At 45.7% G+C, this 19,014-nt stretch overlaps 1 protein-coding gene across 7 annotated transcripts in view; it reads right to left on the bottom strand.

Moving 5' to 3' along the window:
• Positions 1 to 17,985: 17,985 nt before the first annotated feature.
• LOC141995595 (uncharacterized) overlaps positions 17,986 to 19,014 on the bottom strand; it is a 55,071-nt gene continuing 54,042 nt past the window's right edge. For all 7 annotated transcript variants that reach the window (XM_074966843.1, XM_074966841.1, XM_074966842.1 and 4 more), the window contains one exon: positions 17,986 to 18,430. In XM_074966843.1, coding sequence (XP_074822944.1) covers positions 18,207 to 18,430 — 224 coding nt within the window. In that variant the 3' untranslated portion in view covers positions 17,986 to 18,206. The remainder of the gene's footprint in view (positions 18,431 to 19,014) is intronic.

Below are 19,014 nucleotides of genomic sequence, written 5' to 3'. Positions count from 1 at the left end.
TTTGGCCCTTGGCAGGAAAATATTCAAACAAGTTTTTGCATAATTCTCATTCTGACTCAAAGAAATAAAATATGCACACTGACAATTGTTAGTATTTTTCATATGGAATAAATAATTCAGAGACAGACATTAACTCTTATTTAAATAGTACCAACATTTTAGAATGTAGGTAAAAAATCCAATAAACTCTATCAGTTATGTAACAACTAGATTATTGAACAGTACAATGTTGTGGCACTATTCTTACAATTCTTACGTGGGGCAGAGGAAAAAGGAACAATTTAGGATTAAATTACAGTCAAAGTACCGTAAGCATAAGATCTAAAATGCTTCCTTTTCATGAGTACAAAAGAAATGGCTTCTCTTAAGAGAAAAAAAAGAAAGGCAGGTAAGGTAAACAAAAAGTAGAAAAAAATATCCCAGACCAAAAAATAAAAGTGTCTACAGCAGTGAAACTGGTGACATAGCCCTGGTCAACACTAGGAGTTGAGGTCGAATTTAGCAGTGTTAAATCGATTTAACCCTGCACCCATCCACACGACGAAGCCCTTTTCTTCAACTTAAAGGGCTCTTAAAGTTGATTTCTTTACTCCACCCCCGACAAGGGGATTAGCGCTGAAATCGGCCTTGCTGGGTCAAATTTGGGGTACTGTGGATGCAATTAGACGGTATTGGCCTCCGAGAGCTATCCCAGAGTGCTCCATTGTGACCGCTCTGGAGAGCGCTCTCAACTCAGATGCACTGGCCAGGTAGACAGGAAAAGGCCTGCAAACTTTTGAATTTCAATTTCCTGTTTGGCCAACGTGGCAAGCTGCAGGTGACCATGCAGAGCTCATCAGCAGAGGTGACCACGCAGCGCTCATCAACAAAGGTGACCATGATGGAGTCCCAGAATCGCAAAAGAGCTCCATCGTGGACCAAACGAGAGGTACAGGATCTGATCGCTGTATGGGGAGAGGAATCCATGCTATCAGAACTCCGTTCCAGTTTTCGAAATGCCAAAACATTTGTCAAAATCTCCTAGGGCATGAAGGACAGAGGCCATAACAGGGACCCGAAGCAGTGCCACATGAAACTTAAGGAGCTGAGGCAAGCCAACCAGAAAACCAGAGAGGCAAACGGCCGCTCCGGGTCAGAGCCCAAAACACGCCGCTTTTATGATGAGCTGCATGCCATTTTAGGGGGTTCAGCCACCACTACCCCAGCCATGTTGTTTGACTCCTTCAATGGAGATGGAGGCAACACGGAAGCAGTTTTTGGGGACAAGGAAGATGATGATGATGAGGTTGCAGATAGCTCACAGCAAGCAAGCAGAGAAACTGGTTTTCCCGACAGCCAGGAACTGTTTCTCACCCTGGACCTGGAACCAGTACACCCCGAACCCACCCAAGGCTGCCTCGCGGACCCGCCAGGCAGAGAAGGGACCTCTGGTGAGTGTACCTTTTAAAATAGTATACATGGTTTAAAAGCAAGCATGTTTAATGATTAATTTGCCCTGGCATTCACGGCTCTCCTGGATGTACTCCCAAAGCCTTTGCAAAAGGTTTCTGGGGAAGGCAGCCTTATTCCGTCCACCATGGTAGGACACTTTACCACTCCAGGCCAGTAGCACGTACTCGGGAATCATTGTAGAACAAAGCATTGCAGTGTATGTTTGCTGGCGTTCAAACAACATCCGTTCTTTATCTCTCTCTGTTATCCTCAGGAGAGTGATATCATTCATAGTCACCTGGTTGAAATAGGGTGCTTTTCTTAAGGGGACATTCAGAGGTGCCCATTCCTGCTAGGCTGTTTGCCTGTGGCTGAACAGAAATGTTCCCCGCTGTTAGCCACGGGGAGGGGTGAGGGGCTAGCCACGCAGTGTGGGGAGGCAAAATGCGACCTTGGAACGAAAGCACATGTCTTATGTATGTAATGTTAACAGCAAGGTTTACCGTGAAAGAGTGTACCCATTGTTCTATAAAATGTGTCTTTTTTAAATACCACTGTCCCTTTGTTTCCTCTCCACCAGCTGCATGTGTTTCAAGGATCACAGGATCTTCTCCTTCCCAGAGGCTAGTGAAGATTAGAAGGTGAAAAAAATCGCACTCACGATGAAATGTTCTCTGAGCTCATGCTGTCCTCCCACACTGACAGAGCACAGACGAATGCATGGAGGCAGACAATGTCAGAGTGCAGGAAAGCACAAAATTATCAGGAGGAGAGGTGGCGGGCTGAAGAGAGGGCTGAAGCTGAAATGTGGTGGCAGCGTGATGAGAGGAAGCAGGATTCAATGCTGAGGCTGCTGGAGGATCAAACTAATATGTTCCAGCATATGGTTGAGCTGCAGGAAAGGCAGCTGGAGGACAGACCGCCGCTACAGCCCCTGTGTAACCAACCGCCCTCCTCCCCCAAGTTCCATAGCCTCCTCACCCGTATGCCCAAGAATGCGGTGGGGGGGCCTCTGGCCACCCAGCCACTCCACCCCAGAGGATTGCCCAAGCAACAGAAGGCTGGCATTCAATAATTTTTAAACTTTTAAACTTTTAAAGTGCTGTGTGGCCTTGTCCTTCCCTCCTCCACCACCCCTCCTGGTGCTTCTCTCCTCCACCACCCCCTCCTGGGCTACCTTGGCAGTTATCCCCCTATTTGTATGATGAATTAATAAAGAATGCATGAATGTGAAGCAACAATGACTTTATTGCCTCTGCAAGCGGTGATCGAAGGGAGGAGGGGAGAGTGGTTAGCTTACAGGGAAGTAGAGTGAACCAAGGGGCAGGAGGTTTCATCAAGGAGAAACAAACAGAACTTTCACACCGTAGCCTGGCCAGTCATGAAACTGGTTTTCCAAGCTTCTCTGATGCGCACCGCACCCTCCTGTGCTCTTCTAACCACCCTGGTGTCTGGCTACACATAACCAGCAGCCAGGCGATTTGCCTCAACCTCCCACCCTGCCATAAGCATCTCCCCCTTACTCTCACATATATTGTGGAGCGCACAGCAAGCAGTAATAACAGTGGGATTATTGGTTTTGCTGAGGTCTAACAGAGTCAGTAAACTCTGCCAGCGCGCTTTTAAACGTCCAAATGCACATTCTACCACCATTCTGCACTTGCTCAGCCTACAGTTGAACAGCTCCTGACTACTGTCCAGGCTGCCTGTGTATGGCTTCATGAGCCATGGCATTAAGCTGTAGGCTGGGTCCCCAAGGATAACTATAGGTATTTCAACATCCCCAACAGTTATTTTATGGTCTGGAAATAAAGTCCCTTCCTGCAGCTTTTGAAACAGACCAGAGTTCCTGAAGATGCAAGCGTCATGTACCTTTCCCGGCCATCCCACTTTGATGTTGGTGAAACGTCCCTTGTGATCCACCAGTGCTTGCAGCACTACTGGAAAGTACCCCTTGCGGTTTATGTACTCGCCGACTTGGTGCTCCAGTGCCAAGATAGGGATATGGGTTCCGTCGATGGCCCCACCACAGTTAGGGAATCCCATTGCAGCAAAGCCATTCACTATGACCTGCACATTTCCCGGGGTCACTACCCTTGATATCAGCAGATCTTTGATTGCATTGGCTACTTGCATCACAGCAGCCCCCACAGTAGATTTGCCCACTCCAAATTGATTCCTGACTGACCAGTAGCTCTCTGGCATTGCAAGCTTCCACAGGGCTATTGCCACTCACTTCTCAACTGTGAGGGCTGCTCTCATCTTGGTATTCATGCGCTTCAGGGCAGGGGAAAGCAAGTCACAAAGTTCCATGAAAGTGCCCTTACGCATGCAAAAGTTTTGCAGCCACTGGGAATCGTCCCAGACCTGTAACACTATGCGGTCACACCAGTCTGTGCTTGTTTCCCGGGCCCACAATCGGCGTTCCACGGCATGAACCTGCCCCATTAGCACCATGATGCCCACACTGCCAGGGCCCGTGCTTTGAGAGAAGTCTGTGTCCATGTCCTCATCACTCTCGTCACCGCGCTGACGTCGCCTACTCACCCAGTTTCGCTTTGCCAGGTTCTGGTGCTGCATATACTGCTGGATAATTCACGTGGTGTTTAATGTGCTCCTAATTGCCAAAGTGATCTGAGCGGGCTCCATGCTTGCCGTGGTATGGTGTCTGCACAGAAAAAGGCGTGGAACAATTGTCTGCTGTTGCTCTGATGGAGGGAGGGGCGACTGACGACATGGCTTACAGGGTTGGCTTACAGGGAATTAAAATCAACAGAGGGGGTGGCTTTACATCAAGGAGAAACAAAAACAACTGCCACACAGAATGGCCACCTCAAGGAATGAACTCAAAACCCTGGATTTAGCAAGCCAATGCTCAACCCACTAAGCTATACCTCCCTCTGGTATTTCAGGCAGGACTGAATCTCTATTAAATGTTTCAAGGTGCCCCTGACAGACCTCACCAAAACGATTGCCAGCTGTTGATTTTACGGAGGGAAGGAGGGAGGGAGGGGGGAACAAATGAATACAAAACAAATCTGGTCTATTTCTTGTTTTGATCCACTCCATCTATCTTTTACGTCTTTGGCTGGCAGCAGCCGGTGCAGTAGGGCTGCAAGCCATCCACATCTCCTGCCTGCTCACCATAAGATGGTACAATAGGACTGCCTGCAGGACTAAAGAGAATGACCTGGTCGAGTCACTCCTAATTTAGTCCCTGCGCCCATGTCTGCCCAGGTGCTCCTGACCGACCTTACTGAGGCGGCCAGGAGCACCTCGGACATGATGACGATGGTTTTCAGGCCTATTGCACCATCTGCTGCCACAAGGCAATGGGTTGCTGCTGCTGTGTAGCAATGCAGTACCGCGTCTGCTAGCACCCAGGAGACATACGGTGACAGTGAACTGAGCAGGCTCTGTGCTTGCTGTGGTATGATGTCTGCACAGGTAACTCAGGAAAAAAGGCGCAAAACGATTGTCTGCCGTTGCTTTCACGGAGGGAGGGAGGGAGGTCCTGACGACATGTACCCAGAACCACCCGCAACAATGTTTTTGCCCCATCAGGCATTGGGATCTCAACCCAGAATTCCAATGGGAGGCGGAGTCTGCGGGAACTGTGGGATAGCTACCCACAGTGCAACACTCCAGAAGTCGATGCTAGCCTCGGTACTGTGGAAGCACTCCGCCGAGTTAATGCACTTAATGTACTTAGAGCATTTTGTGTGGGGACACACACAATCGACTATATAAAAACGATTTATAAAAAACCGACTTCTATAAATTCAACCTCATTTCATAGTGTAGACAAAAGTTTCAGAGCACCAGATGGTACCAAGGACTGAAGAGATTTTCCTAATCCTAATTTGCTTCTTTAGCGACAAGGAGTAACTATGAATTTTGGGATGTGAGTGGGAGTCAGGAATAAAAGGACTGTCCTCTTCCACTTAAAACTATGATTGGTTGTAGAGCTGCCAATATTCCTGCCACACCACGGGTTTCCCTGGCAATAGCAGCTCTGTAAGGAAGCAGAACTCTTAGGGCTTCTGCAACTGGGAAACTGAGTGTAAGACACAAACAGGCAAAAATGAAAGAATCAGGTGAAAGCCAAAGGGGTATGTTTTTGACTTTATGAGCAAAGCTTTAATTTGAAACTCTCCTGTTAACTCAAAGAAAGAAAATAGGTGTTAAGATAATGCAGCATTTATAGTCAACATTTTTCAATGGTGTCTGTATTGTTAGCCTCTGATCTCAGCATATTAGAATGGATTGTCACTTCATGTACATCTGGGGTATTAATAGTCACCTAGTATCCGTTTCATAATATTCTTCAGCCAAGCATATATCCAAATATTGGTTTGCCAAGACAGGAAGCTTTACTGTTCCAGGTACTGCAGATAGTACTAATTTATGATACATGCATTTTGGCAATTTCAATGAAGAAGCCCATTTGAAGCATTTTGGACTGTAAAACCCCTAGCCAGATATGGCTAATACACATACCAATCAAGTTACATAGCTAGTCATTTTACCACATATTTCTGAAACTTGTTCCAAAACTTTGATTTTGTACAAGCAAGCTTTTACAAATTCTAAAATAAATAGATGTTTCCATGATTTTTTCAAAAATTCTAACTGCTGTTTTAAACAATCATTCCCATGAAGTCAACCCAAATGTTGCAGAATACAAACTGAAATTGTTACTTACCATCAATTCTTTACTGCAAAGCAAAAAATTAATGTAATTGATTATTGTCCAAGATGGAAGAAATACAAACAGAAAAAGTAAACTAGATTTTAAATTTTTTCATTTTCAGTAATTAGGTGTTACTAATAGCACATAAAGACATTTATTTTGACCAATGATTAAACAGACAGTGTCCCCCAGCAATATAATTTTGAAAAGTCATTCTCAGAGTTGCTTAACTAGTTTTCTGCCATATTTTTCAGGTATAGCTCAATTTATGAAATAAGAGTGATTTGTAAAATAACTCACCTTCCAGGGTAAAAATACCAACAGTGTGAGCATCAGTATTCCAGCAAGAATAGCCACCAAGATGATCCACCAAGGCACTCCTGTATAGAGTGCTACTGTCTTTGCAGGAAAGACAGTAACTCGCACCTAAGGGAGGGGAAAAGTTTTAAGTAAAGGTGATGGTAAGTTTGACAAATTCCTAATTCGAACCCAAAATTCACTTCTACAGCAGTGCCTTGAGTTTTCTGAGCTATTGAGACTAGTCCGAAGAGGACATCACGTCTCCTATTCTTATATGCCTACTTGAAGCACTTCTTACCACCAGCGGTGAGCTGGAGCCGGTTCTCACCGGTTCACGCGAACCAGTTGTTAAATTTTGAAGCAGTTTTAGAACCCGTTGTTAACTCGCTTCCCTGCAGGGGGTGCTGAGGCTTTGATGGGCTCCGGCTGAGAAGTGATGTAATTCCTCCTCCAGCCACCGGGGGTGCTGTGCTGCGGGAGCCATATGGGCCAGCCCCTGTCTCCAGCCACCCCCGTACCCCCTGGTTGCAGCCAGCCCCTGCCTCACCCCCTGCCCTGCCTGCAGCCGGCCCCTGCTGCACGCACCCCCTGCCCTGTCCCCATCCAGCCCTGCACCCCCTGCCCACAGCCAGCCCCTGCTGCACCCCTGCTCTGTCTCCAGCCAACCCCTGCCGCACCCCCCTGCCTGAAGCTAGCCAGCCCCACACCCCCCGTCTCCCGCCAACCCCTGCTGCACCCCCCTGCCCTGCCCGCAGTCAGCCCCACACCCCCTGCCCTGCCCACATCCAGCCCCTGCTGCACCCCCTGCCCTGTCTCCAGCCAACCCCTGCCGCACCCCCCTGCCTGAAGCTAGCCAGCCCCACACACCCCGTCTCCCGCCAACCCCTGCTGCACCCCCCTGCCCTGCCCGCAGTCAGCCCCACGCCCCCTGCCCTGCCCGCAGCCAGCCCCTGCCACATCCCCTGCTCTGTCTCCAGCCAACCCCTGCCGCACGCACCCCCTGCCCTGCCTGCAGCCAGCCCCGCTACCCCCCTGCCCTGCCTGCAGCCAGCCCCTACCTCCAGTCAGCCCCTGCCCTGCCTCCAGCCAGCCCCACACCCCCTTGCCTCCAGCCAATCCCGCACCCTCCTGTCTCCAGCCAGCTCCACACCCCCTGCCCTGCCCGCAGCCAGCCCCGCACCCCCTGCCTCCAGCTAGCCCTGTCCCACGCCCCTGTCTGCAGCTGGACCCACGTCCACTGGTGCCCTGCAGTTCCCAGGGCAGTAACCCTGCACACCTGCTTCAATGAGGGGGGCAGGGAGCAGCTGGGACCCACTCATGTGCACACCCTAGGGTGACCAGACAGCAAGTGTGAAAAATCAGGACAGGGGATGGGGAGGTAATAGGAGCCTATATAAGAAAAAGACCCCAAAATCGGGACTGTCACTGTAAAATTGGGACATCTGGTCATCTTAGCACACCCCCAGGGAGTGGCAGGGACCCACACATGTGAAACAGAGCTCATTTCTAGTTCAGGCCCATCTTTTTAAAAAAGAACTTTAGGTAGGATTAACATACATCCATATTTTCCAGGACATGTCCAGCTTTTTGATTCTTAAATTGCCGTCCAGGAGAAATTTTGAAATTTTAAAAATTCCTCCCGGGAAAATACAGATGTATGGTAACCCTACTGGTATAAAAAATACATACTGTGGCACATCCCTTAAATCAGAACTTTTTATAGGGAACCAGTTAAGATTTTGGCAGCTCATCACTGCTTACCACCCAGTTTTCATGAGCAGCATCTGACTGCCTGGGCTCATGGGAATGATGTTGGAGAATCCTTGGAACATACTCAGGGAGATGTAGTATCCCAGTATGTCAGCAATTCCTTTCACACTAATTGAAGATAAAAAGCGTGAAGGGCCCACAGCTCAGAAGTACTGGACTCTTCCCTAGCTGAAGGCTCCATGCCAAAGGACACCCAAGGGAGAATGAGAAAAAAAATTTGTCGGGAAGAATTGGGTTAAACCAGTCATTTACTGGAACCCCTCCAAAACTAGAAAATAATCCTGCCAAGCTCTGGGCAAGGACTTTCTTTTTACTCTGTGTTTGAACATCACATAGCACAATGGGGTTCTGATCCTAACTGGGGTCTCTCTGTGCCAATACAGTACAAAATAACAATCATCTCCTAGATCTTCAGGAATTATTTTTCTTTGGAGAGGCAGGGGAATGAGTATCTAGTGCAGAGGACTGCCCTGGAATCGTCTTACCCCATTGCTCCCCCTCCAATCCACACAGTTTATAAATGGATTAGTTTTCACTGGATGGTCCATTCAGAAGCCCAAAGAATTAGAAATACTGCAGCATGGGAAGCAGAGTACTAATATGCGTATTCTCTCCATATTGGGCACCCCTGTGTCTTGTAGCCACCAAACTCTATGGGTTTTGCAGTAGAAAAACTTTTGCTCCAGACAAGTCAGCCACTTGCAGAGCCAGGACCCATGGCTTTGCACAGTTTATGAGGCTGGAAAGGCAGCATGTTGGTGACCAAATCTAGCTACAATGACAAGAGTACATAACCTGCAGTGTTCACTGTCATATCATATAGAACTCCTCTCACTAGGGAAGAGAAAGTTCTACAGAACCAAAGGTGATGTTCGAAGCTTCTGAATTAAAATTTTCACTTTATGCACTATGTATAGTGCTTCTGTTTTTCTGGGATTATTTTTAGCAATTTTTGAGTTTTATGTAGCTGTCAAAAATTAGGGATTTCCTGGGCTTCCTTTTGTATATACTTGAATGAGTAATGTATGTTATATATATTACAGTGCTATACACTGTAATGAGTAATCTCTTTGTAATGTTCCCTACTGTGCTTTAATATAGTACTGTTTCAAACAGCACTATGTTAAAACACATTTTGAAACCTTTAGTGTATACCAGCGGGGTAACCAGCAAGGTATACATGGACCAATTAATGTGCAACACTTTACTGTGGTTTAGAAATCCCACCCCATAGTCCACTTTACTGCTCCATGTAGACCACTGGTTCTCAACCATGGGTACACGTACCCTCGGGGGTACACAGAGGTCTCCCAGGTGGTACATCAACTCATCTAGATATTTGCCTACTTTTACAACAGGCAATAGAAAAAGCATTAGCGAAGTAAGTACAAACTAAAATTTCATACGGACAATGACTTGTTTATACCTAGCTCTACATACTGAAATGTAAGTATAATATTTATATTCTAATTGATTTATTTTATTATATAGTAAAAATGAGGAAGTAAGCAATTTTTCAGTATTAGTGTGCTGTGACACTTTTGTATTTTTATGTCTGATTTTGTAAGCAAGTAGTTTTTAAGTGAGATGTAACCTGGGGGTATGCAAGACAAATTAGCCTCCTGAAAGGGGTACAGTAATCTGGAAAGGCTGAGAGCCACTAATGTAGACAAGCCCTTGCATACAACTAACCAATTCTAATGTTTCTCCAGTGGTTTATTGGATAACTCCAATTTCATTTTTTCATATTGGAGGTATTTTCTTGGTGTTTACAAATTAAAACCTAAAATCAGAAGCCCTAAGTATGTGTTACATACACAGGAAACGCCACCCCAATAAAGTGTATGACCAGTGTTAAAGAAATTTGAAAACTGACTTGAGCAATTTCATTTGGGAGCTTAATGTTTTCAGCCGCAGCAGCATTCCCTAACAAGGAAGTCTAGGGAGTTAAGCTTAGAATATTCCTGTTTCAAAATATAAGGTAATGTAATAGAATATATATCAGAAGAGACAAGATAGGGAGAGTGGAATTGCCTCAAGAATAGTGTGTAATAGAACATACCTCTGGGAAAGTACTATTCCACAACCTTGAAAGCAATACAACAAATGCCTTGCTGGCCAAGCCTTGCAAGAGGCATTTTATGTTCACACAGCAGGCCTCACATTACAGTCCTGTAATTTAAATTTTATATACTAGTATGTATTTATATGCATGCATTTCAAAAATCACATTTTACAGAAGAATATTTGAGATATTTGCCAAGTTACAAGATGGTAGACTTAAGAGTATGGTTCTTTTAGAAGGCCCAATCTTTAATTTGCTGAAATCAATGGCAAAACTCTTATCAATTTCAACACGAACAAGATTGGTTGCCAGTATCTGTCCTAATACTTGTTAAAATATAGGTATCAGTTTGTGCAGTCTTTCTTTACTTTGTTCTTATTAGTTATCCCTCTCCCCTTTAAAGTCCACTTCTGAAAGCTAAATATTTAACTAGATACATTTTTAAGTAAATCTAGATAGATACATTCAACTGCTTTTTTCCAGCTGTTTGGAAATAAATCCAATATAGTGACCAGATTTAGAAATAATATTGGAAAACACCCATACAACAACATGCCTTCTTTCACCCTGCTAAACCTAGAAAGGTTCTGTATAAGTAAAGGGAAGGGAAAGAGACCAAAAAATAAGTGTTGTTTTGATATGGAAATGCTTACCAGGCATAGGTGCTAAGTCTGTCGGTGCTGCAAGGCTGGAAAAAAATTAGTGGGTGCTTAGCACCCACTGGCAGCCAAGCTCCTCCCTCCCCCAGCTCCTCCCGCCTGCCGGCGGTCCCACTGATCAATCCTCCCCCTCCCTCCCAGCGCCTCCTGCCCACTGCAATCAGCCATTTCGCAGCATGCAGGAGGCTCTGGGAGGAAGGGCGGAAACGGGGCATGCTCGGAGGAGGGGGCAGAACTGGGCAGGAAGAGGTGGGGCAGGGGCGTGAAGAGGTGGGGCCGGGTACTGGGGTGGAGCACCCCCTGAGCCGGAGGAAGCCAGCGCCTATGTTACCAGGTTCTTATATTTTCCTTTTGAAAATAAAGACTTGTTTGGGGTCATCATTAGTGTGCTTCTCTGCAACTTCACATTTCCTCCTTGAGTCATGGGACTCCTTTAAGACAAAGAATTATATAACGAGAAACAAACTAAATGAAATGGATTGATTACTAAGCAGAATAGAAATGTGCAACAGATTGTTCTAATATTGGGCATTTAAATATTTAGCTTCTTAGAAGTGTTAAAAATCAAAGTACTAAAGGATAGGATATTGGCCTTTTAAATAATCAAATCTAAAACGTCAGGCTTGTTTATTGTCTACTGTCTACTGTCTATTACCGTTCCCATAACATAACCCCCTGTTTTCAAGGGTTAATATACTGTAAACATAAAACTCAGGGAAAACAAGGTTTCCATGTTGGTCTTAAACACAGTGCTTCAGCAGGTAAACAATTTCAAGAAGCAGGCCTTAGAATAAATACAGACAAATCTAAAGCTATTTGGCCCCAACATAAAACATTTATTCCTCCATTAATCGATGACATCAGAAAGGTATTTCCTACACCTGAACAAGTGACTATATGGAGGTGAACGAAGAACACAGTGATGGTAGGGCTAATGCAGATATCACACTAGGGATATTTATGTGTCTGCCACATGACCACCATGACTCCACAGCTGAGCACTGCTGTCATGAACAGCATTTCTAGGCATACTTACGTATAAGGCTACGTTTTAGTCACAGGTATTTTTAGTAAAAGTCATAGGTCACGAGCAATAAAGAAAAATTCACAGCCCTGTGACCAGTCCATGACCTAAGATGTATAGTACAAATACCTTTGATTAAATCTTGGGGGAGCACTGGGGGGCTGCTGCTGTGGGGGCACCCGGGCCAGCAGCACCAGTAGCCAGGGGCCACGGACCGCAGCTGGTCTGGCTGCCCTGGGGCCACTGCCAGGGGCCGCCGGAGCAGCGGCTAGTGTGGCTGTCCCTGGGGCCACTCCAGCAGCAACTGGAGTGGCTGTCCTGGGGGCCACCTCAGCAGCTGGCCCCAGAGCCAGCTGCTTGTGGGGCCTGGGGTCAGCTACACTGGCCACTGCAGAAGTCACGGATGTTGCAGAAAGTCATGGAATCTGTGATTTTCGCAACCTCCATGACAGACATGGAGCCCTCCTTATGTGTACTAGCAATGAATGCTGGTATCACAGCAATTACTGGTATTTAATCTGTACCTTCAGAAAAAGGAAGCAAAAAAAAAAAAAAAGATAGAATGGGTGAGTGTTTTGCTTGTACTCAGCTTCAAAGCCAATTCATTTTCTCACATATTATTTGTGTGTTATTCAGAGTGAGTAACTAATCCTACTATGCTCATGAGGAAAAAACTATTCCTAAGTTTCTTTACCGCGTATGGTCAATAAAAGTTCAAACATTGCACTAGTTGACCAATAAAACAAGGTGGTTCGTGTAGTTACTAATTCAGTTTCAATGGCAAACTTGCAAGTTCTTACAAAAGACAGAGTTCACATTGTTGTTTAATAGAAGCATATGTGACAGATATGGCACTTTCCTGCAATATCTTTGGGAGATGTGACTGTATTAAGTTTATGCATCATTGTGGGCCAGACATAGTATAAAATTCCACTGTGGGGTGTAGTGGGAAGGACAACAGCTCATCCAGGAACTAAGAACAGTGGGGGGTAATCAGGCAAATTCATTCAGGCTATAACTCCTCCAGCAAAGTACCACCACTTCGCATATACTTTACTCTGGATTGTCTAGAAACCAGACAGACAAAGAAAGGACTTTTAGAAAAATAGCCTGAGTTTAAACTGACTTACAGCCTTCTTTCTGATCCAGCAAACAGACAGGACCTTCTGTCCAAGGGGAGCACCAATTCTTACTGGGAAGAATTGGAAGGCCTTTGGCCTACTGAGTCCCCATAAAACTTATGGGTGACCTCTAGTATTAGCATACATGTAGGGTTCTTTGTTTGTTTGTTTGTTTTTTAAATATGTTTTCTCTGCAATGCTTTCACCTTAAGAATAAATGCGCTTGCTGGGACAAAGTCAGACCGGACAGCTATAAGGGAGTGATGGAAGGCATATATAACAGCCCTAGAATGGTAAAGGCCCTTTTCCTTATGAGTTGAAAAGAGGCTATCTCAGGTCACTGTCACCACCAGAGGGGGAAACACTGAGCCCAGTGAGGTGAAAGAGGTACCTTGCCATATTGCTTATAAAGCGCTTTGTGGTAACTCTAACTACTGGCTGGCAATGACATTGTTCATAGCCTTCAATGAGAACGCAAAGCTCCTGTTTAGGCAAACTGGCTTGCTGGGAATATCACAGTTTAGGCAAGGAAGAGTACAGCCTGGAAAAAAACTCTGTCAGAAAGGAGAGAAATGCAGGCCTTTTTGTATTCATTTAGATGGAATAAATGGCCAAAGGTGTTAACATAACCCAGGTCCTCCAGGAACCCAGTCACTGTCCAACATTAAACAGTGTTAAAGTCCATGGTTTGGTATACAGAGACCTTAGCCTGCTTAGTACCATGGCAAATACACCATTAAAAAGCCTTTTAACCTTTTATTAAAAGACAAAGAAAAGAAGGAAATACAATTAAGCATTTGAAATATAAAGTATTAAGTAAGGCTTTCATTTTAACAACATCCCTTTTTCCCTTTAGCTGGAAAAATCTCCTTTTCTCACAGTCTCTTAGTTGGTATCAAAAATGGGAATAACTGTCCTTTTGCGGAAAAGAGTAGAAGTTGAGATGGGTTGGAACTGTGACCCAATCCCACTTCATCCCAGGTAGTGTTGGGGTTTCATCTGGAGCCGGTGAAGGTGGTGATGGCATCTGGGTCCCTCTCTCTTTGGCCTACTCTGGAGACATCTCTCAGGATTAGGATGAAGAAGGTTCAGGGTCCCAGGAGATGGTAGAGGTGGCAGCCACAATGGTGAAGCTTGCTCCAATAGACTCATAGACTCATAGATATTAAGGTCCGAAGGGACCATTATGATCATCTAGTCTGACCTCCTGCGCAATGCAGGCCACAGAATCTCATCCACCCACTATTGCAATAAACCTCCCACCTATGTCTGAGCTATTCAAGTCCTAAAATCATGGTTTAAAGACTTCAAGGTGCAGAGAATCTGCCAGCAAGTGACCCATGCCCCATGCTACAGAGGAAGGCAAAAAACCCCAAGGGCCTCTTCTAATCTGCCCTGGAGGAAAATTCCTTCCTGACCCCAAATATAGCAATCAGTTGAACCCTGAGCATGTGGGCAAGATTCACCAGCCAGATACCCAGGAAAGAATTCTCTGTAGTAACTGAGATCCCACCCCATCTAACATCCCATCACAGGCCATTGGGCCTATTTACCATGAATAGTGCATGTGTGTGAAGGGCTAACAGGACCTGGTCATTTGTTTGTTTATTATCTACCCTTTGGTTCTTTATTTGAGTGTGTTCACATAAAAGCAGACATTTTCTTCCACCCATTCCATTGAAATAATTCATAAAGCTCTTTTAAAACAAACCCTGGGTTAAGTAAAGTAGACACTATTAATAAATAAATGATAGAAGAAAGAAAAACACTTACCAAAAAAGAAATCCCATGGAATTAAGTGAGATTTTTTTTCTGGCTTTTTTCCCCCATTTTGTACATTTGACAGCACGTAGGCCCTTATTCAGCAAGGCAATTAAGTACATGCATGACTTTAAGAATGTGAGTAGTCAAAGCATTCATTCCCCAGTCCTTCTTCTGCATTTTCTCTTCTGTACACTTTGAAGTTAAAAGAAGCCCAGTTCCTTCTCAACTGCTACTGAACACTGCATCTGAGCTGGAAGGGCAAGTGGTTGTTTCTCTTTAAAACACTGATCCTGGCTCTCCTCACTGGCTTCTCCTACAGCCTGGCCATAACACTCAGAGTTTAAGGAGCAGATGGGCAGTCCTTCAGTTGAAGCTTGCTATTGGAGAGGGTGAAAAGATGGTGGAGAGTACAGAAGGGCAGGCTGAAAGCTGTTTCCTTCCCTCAGGACTCCAGCAGTCTTTTACGCAGCACAGTTTACTCTTATCATAGAATCATAGAATATCAGGGTTGGAAGGGACCTCAGGAGGTCATCTAGTCCAACCCCCTGCTCAAAGCAGGACCGATCCCCAATTAAATCATCCCAGCCAGGGCTTTGCCAAGCCTGACCTTAAAAACTTCTAAGGAAGGAGATTCCACCACCTCCCTAGGTAACGCATTCCAGTGTTTCACCACCCTCCTAGTGAAAAAGTTTTTCCTAATATCCAACCTAAATCTCCCCCACTGCAACTTGAGACCATTACTCCTTGTTCTGTCATCTGCCACCACTGAGAACAGTCTAGAGCCATCCTCTTTGGAACCCCCTTTCAGGTAGTTGAAAGCAGCTATCAAATCCCCCTTCATTCTTCTCTTCCGTAGACTAAACATCCCCAGTTCCTTCAGCCTCTCCTCATAACTCATGTGTTCCAGTCCCCTAATCATTTTTGTTGCCCTCCGCTGGACTCTTTCCAATTTTTCCACATCCTTCTTGTAGTGTGGGGCCCAAAACTGGACACAGTACTCCAGATGAGGCCTCACCAGTGTCAAATAGAGGGGAACGATCACGTCCCTTGATCTGCTGGCAATGCCCCTACTTATACATCCCAAAATGCCATTGGTCTTCTTGGCAACAAGGGCACACTGTTGACTCATATCCAGCTTCTCGTCCACTGTAATCCTTAGGTCCTTTTCTGCAGAACTGCTGCCGAGCCATTCGGTCCCTAGTCTGTAGCAGTGCATTGGATTCTTCCGTCCTAAGTGCAGGACTTATAAAATCCTATGTCCCAATCCTGTATCTGCTCTGAAGGCAAGGGGCATTTTGCCAGAAGGGATACAGACTTGGGCCCTTTAGCTTTTTAGGAGAAAGTAAGACAGAGATGAAACTGGTTGCTGGCAAATGTCAACTGAGTTCATGAGAAACAGGAAAAAGAAGGGTCCAAGCAAACTAGGCAGGCTATAAAAATAATGTTTTTTAAAAAGGTATAAATAGTTCCTGTTTTCCTTATCCTTTCACCATGAACTATTTTTTGCATTATTAAAATACAAATTAGCTTTTAAAGTGGCTTTGCTTTTAAATGTAAAATGAAGGCATCATCAACTAATACAGGGGTGACCAACCTGAGCCTGAGAAGGAGCCAGAATTTACCAATGTACATTGCCAAAGAGCCACAGTAATAAGTCAGCAGTCCCCACATCAGCTCCCCCACCCCACTCCCAGCGCCTCCCACCCACCGGCAGCCCCATCGATCTGCACCTCCCCCTCCCTCCTCGCACTTCCTGATCAGCTGTTTCGTGGTGTGCAGGAGGCTCTGGAGTGGGAGGGGGGAGAAGTGAGGGCACTGCAGGCTCAGGGGAGGGGGCAGGAAGGGGTGGAGTGGGAGCAGGGCCTGTGGCAGAGGCAGGGGTTGAGCAGTGAGCACCACCCGGCCCGTTGGAAAGTTGGCGCCAGTAGCTCCAGTCCCAGAGTTGGTGCCTATACAAGGAGCCGCATATTAACTTCTGAAGAGCTGCAGGTTGGCCACCCCGATCTAATAACTATGGCAGGGTGTATATTAGCATAGGATATTGATGCACTTCTTGAGTCACTGAAGATATAAAGCTCATTCTGAGATAGGCACCACTATCTGGCTAATGCTTTCCCTGTTGTGCTTCAATGTTACATTAACTTGCTTATAAACAGGTGAAAGTACACTAATATACCTTAAATTGCAAAAAGTTTACTTCGTTTTGAGGTTCACAAGGGATTTTCCCCAATTCTTTCATCTAATAAAGCAGACATTTGCCATTGCTGATTTCTTTTGGCCACTGGATGTCCAAGGAAGCTGTGCCAAATGTTTGAAGTGGTCTACCCAAGTTAGTTACCCGCTAGGAAAACAAAACCCACAAATTCTCTTATAAACTAGAATTTACAGCTACAAATCTGCACTGACACCTCTTGAAAAAAGGGGTTTTCTGGTATTAAGAAAAATCACAGGAAAGCACACATTCTGAAGATTTGCCAAACAACTTTTGATTGGAAATAAAAGGTAGCAAACCTTTTGAATTATAGACAGCGTGCCCCCAGTATAAGTGTCCTGGAACATTTAGCATACCATTTTGTACACCAAAATCAAGAGAGACTTGATGTTCAGAAGTTTTATTTAAAAGTCTGTTGCTAACAATAAAGCTAGAGCAGTTGCAAGATTTACTTGTTCTGTTCAGACCTCACAGGACTATGAAAATGAAATATAAATAAAAACTCTGGCTGACCTGGCTGATTGCAACTATATTTAGGGTTAAAACATGTTCCAGTTCAGTCCTGAGCCACTGGTGTCTACAAACGTAAGTGGGATCTGTTCTCTTCTAACAGCAACAGGTGGCAGAACCTTCTAGTGGTAGCAAAAATGTTATAGACACGCAGGAGGATTACAACTACAAAGGAACATCTGAGGCAAACAGAATTACATCTCTGGCCCTCTTGGTCCAGCAGTATGGTAGTTGGGAGTTTTGTTGTTGTTTTTTTAAAGTCAGGAGAACAATACAGCAATATCTAGAACGTTGTTGTCAACCCACAGAAACTACAAACTACACCAAGTATTCTAGACTACTGCATTAGGCATATATAATGACAGCTGTAAAGGGAAGTCTTCAGTAGCCCAAGGCAGGAACAAGAATGATAAAGAGAATGGAACTAGGTCAGAGGTCGGCAAACTACAACCCAGAGGCTCGTGAAGCTTCAGGTGTTGGAGGCAGCTGGTGGTGATAAGAACCCGGATGTTGGGGAAAGTGGGTTGGCGGTGACATGGGGGCACAAGGAAAAAAGTTTTGGGACAAGGGCTGCGGGGGGAGGGAGGGTGTGGTAGTGCTTCGCCTGCATGGCTACAAGCGCCTGTATCGAGTCCGCTTGGCACGCCATGATGTTTATCAGCCAATCCATGCTTTGCTGCCAGAGCACCGTGCTTTTGTGCCAGCGCTCCTCATTCTGCTGGAGGATCCTCCTTTCCACTCCTGCGCTTTTAGATTCTCATTAAGGGACTGCTGCATGACTTCATGCACCATGTCTTCTTTGCGTCTATGTGGCCTCTTCCTAATTCTTTGGAGTCTTTCGGCCGGTGATAACATGGACGGCTGAGATCTCAAGGTTGCATCTGTAAAGGCAAAATGCAACACTTAACAGAGGCAGCATTGTTCACACCAGACAGAGCAAGGATTCCCCCGTACTTAAGGGCAAGCACCGTCTACACAATAGCATAATTTGCCCATCCCAAAGCAAGCGCACATAACCCATGGGAGCCCCAAAATGGTGAGTAAGCACAGGGTCAAGGGGGACTGATTGTTTCACGGCCGTACTGTCCTCTGGGTTTCTGTGCCTTGGGGAGAGCCAACAGCTGCAGGGGTCCCCTATTCTGAAATCTGTCCCCACATTTTCCACAGGAGTTCGTCCTGGAAGATATCTCGCTGCTGAGGGTGACCTGGGAAGCAAGGGAGGGTCTTCTATTACAATGCGGCTTCTGCCCAGCTCATATGCAGCTTGTCTGCGTGCAGCAATGGTCCCCCCGACCCCTCACGGCACAGTGGCGCGGACAAAGTAGCCTGACTGGAACAAGGACCACAGTGACTCTCCCAAGAAACCTGGGCAAGCACATTGACCAACTTCTGGATGAGACCTTTGAAGAGATCACTGAGGCAGATTACCGCGATGTGAGAGAGCACATCAACGCCCTATTCCACA

This window comes from Natator depressus, chromosome 11 (genome assembly GCF_965152275.1).
Source record: "Natator depressus isolate rNatDep1 chromosome 11, rNatDep2.hap1, whole genome shotgun sequence".
In the NCBI taxonomy this organism is placed as follows: domain Eukaryota; kingdom Metazoa; phylum Chordata; order Testudines; family Cheloniidae; genus Natator; species Natator depressus.
The sequence above is the reverse complement of the archived record's forward strand: the minus strand, read 5'-3'. Positions and strand labels throughout refer to the sequence as shown.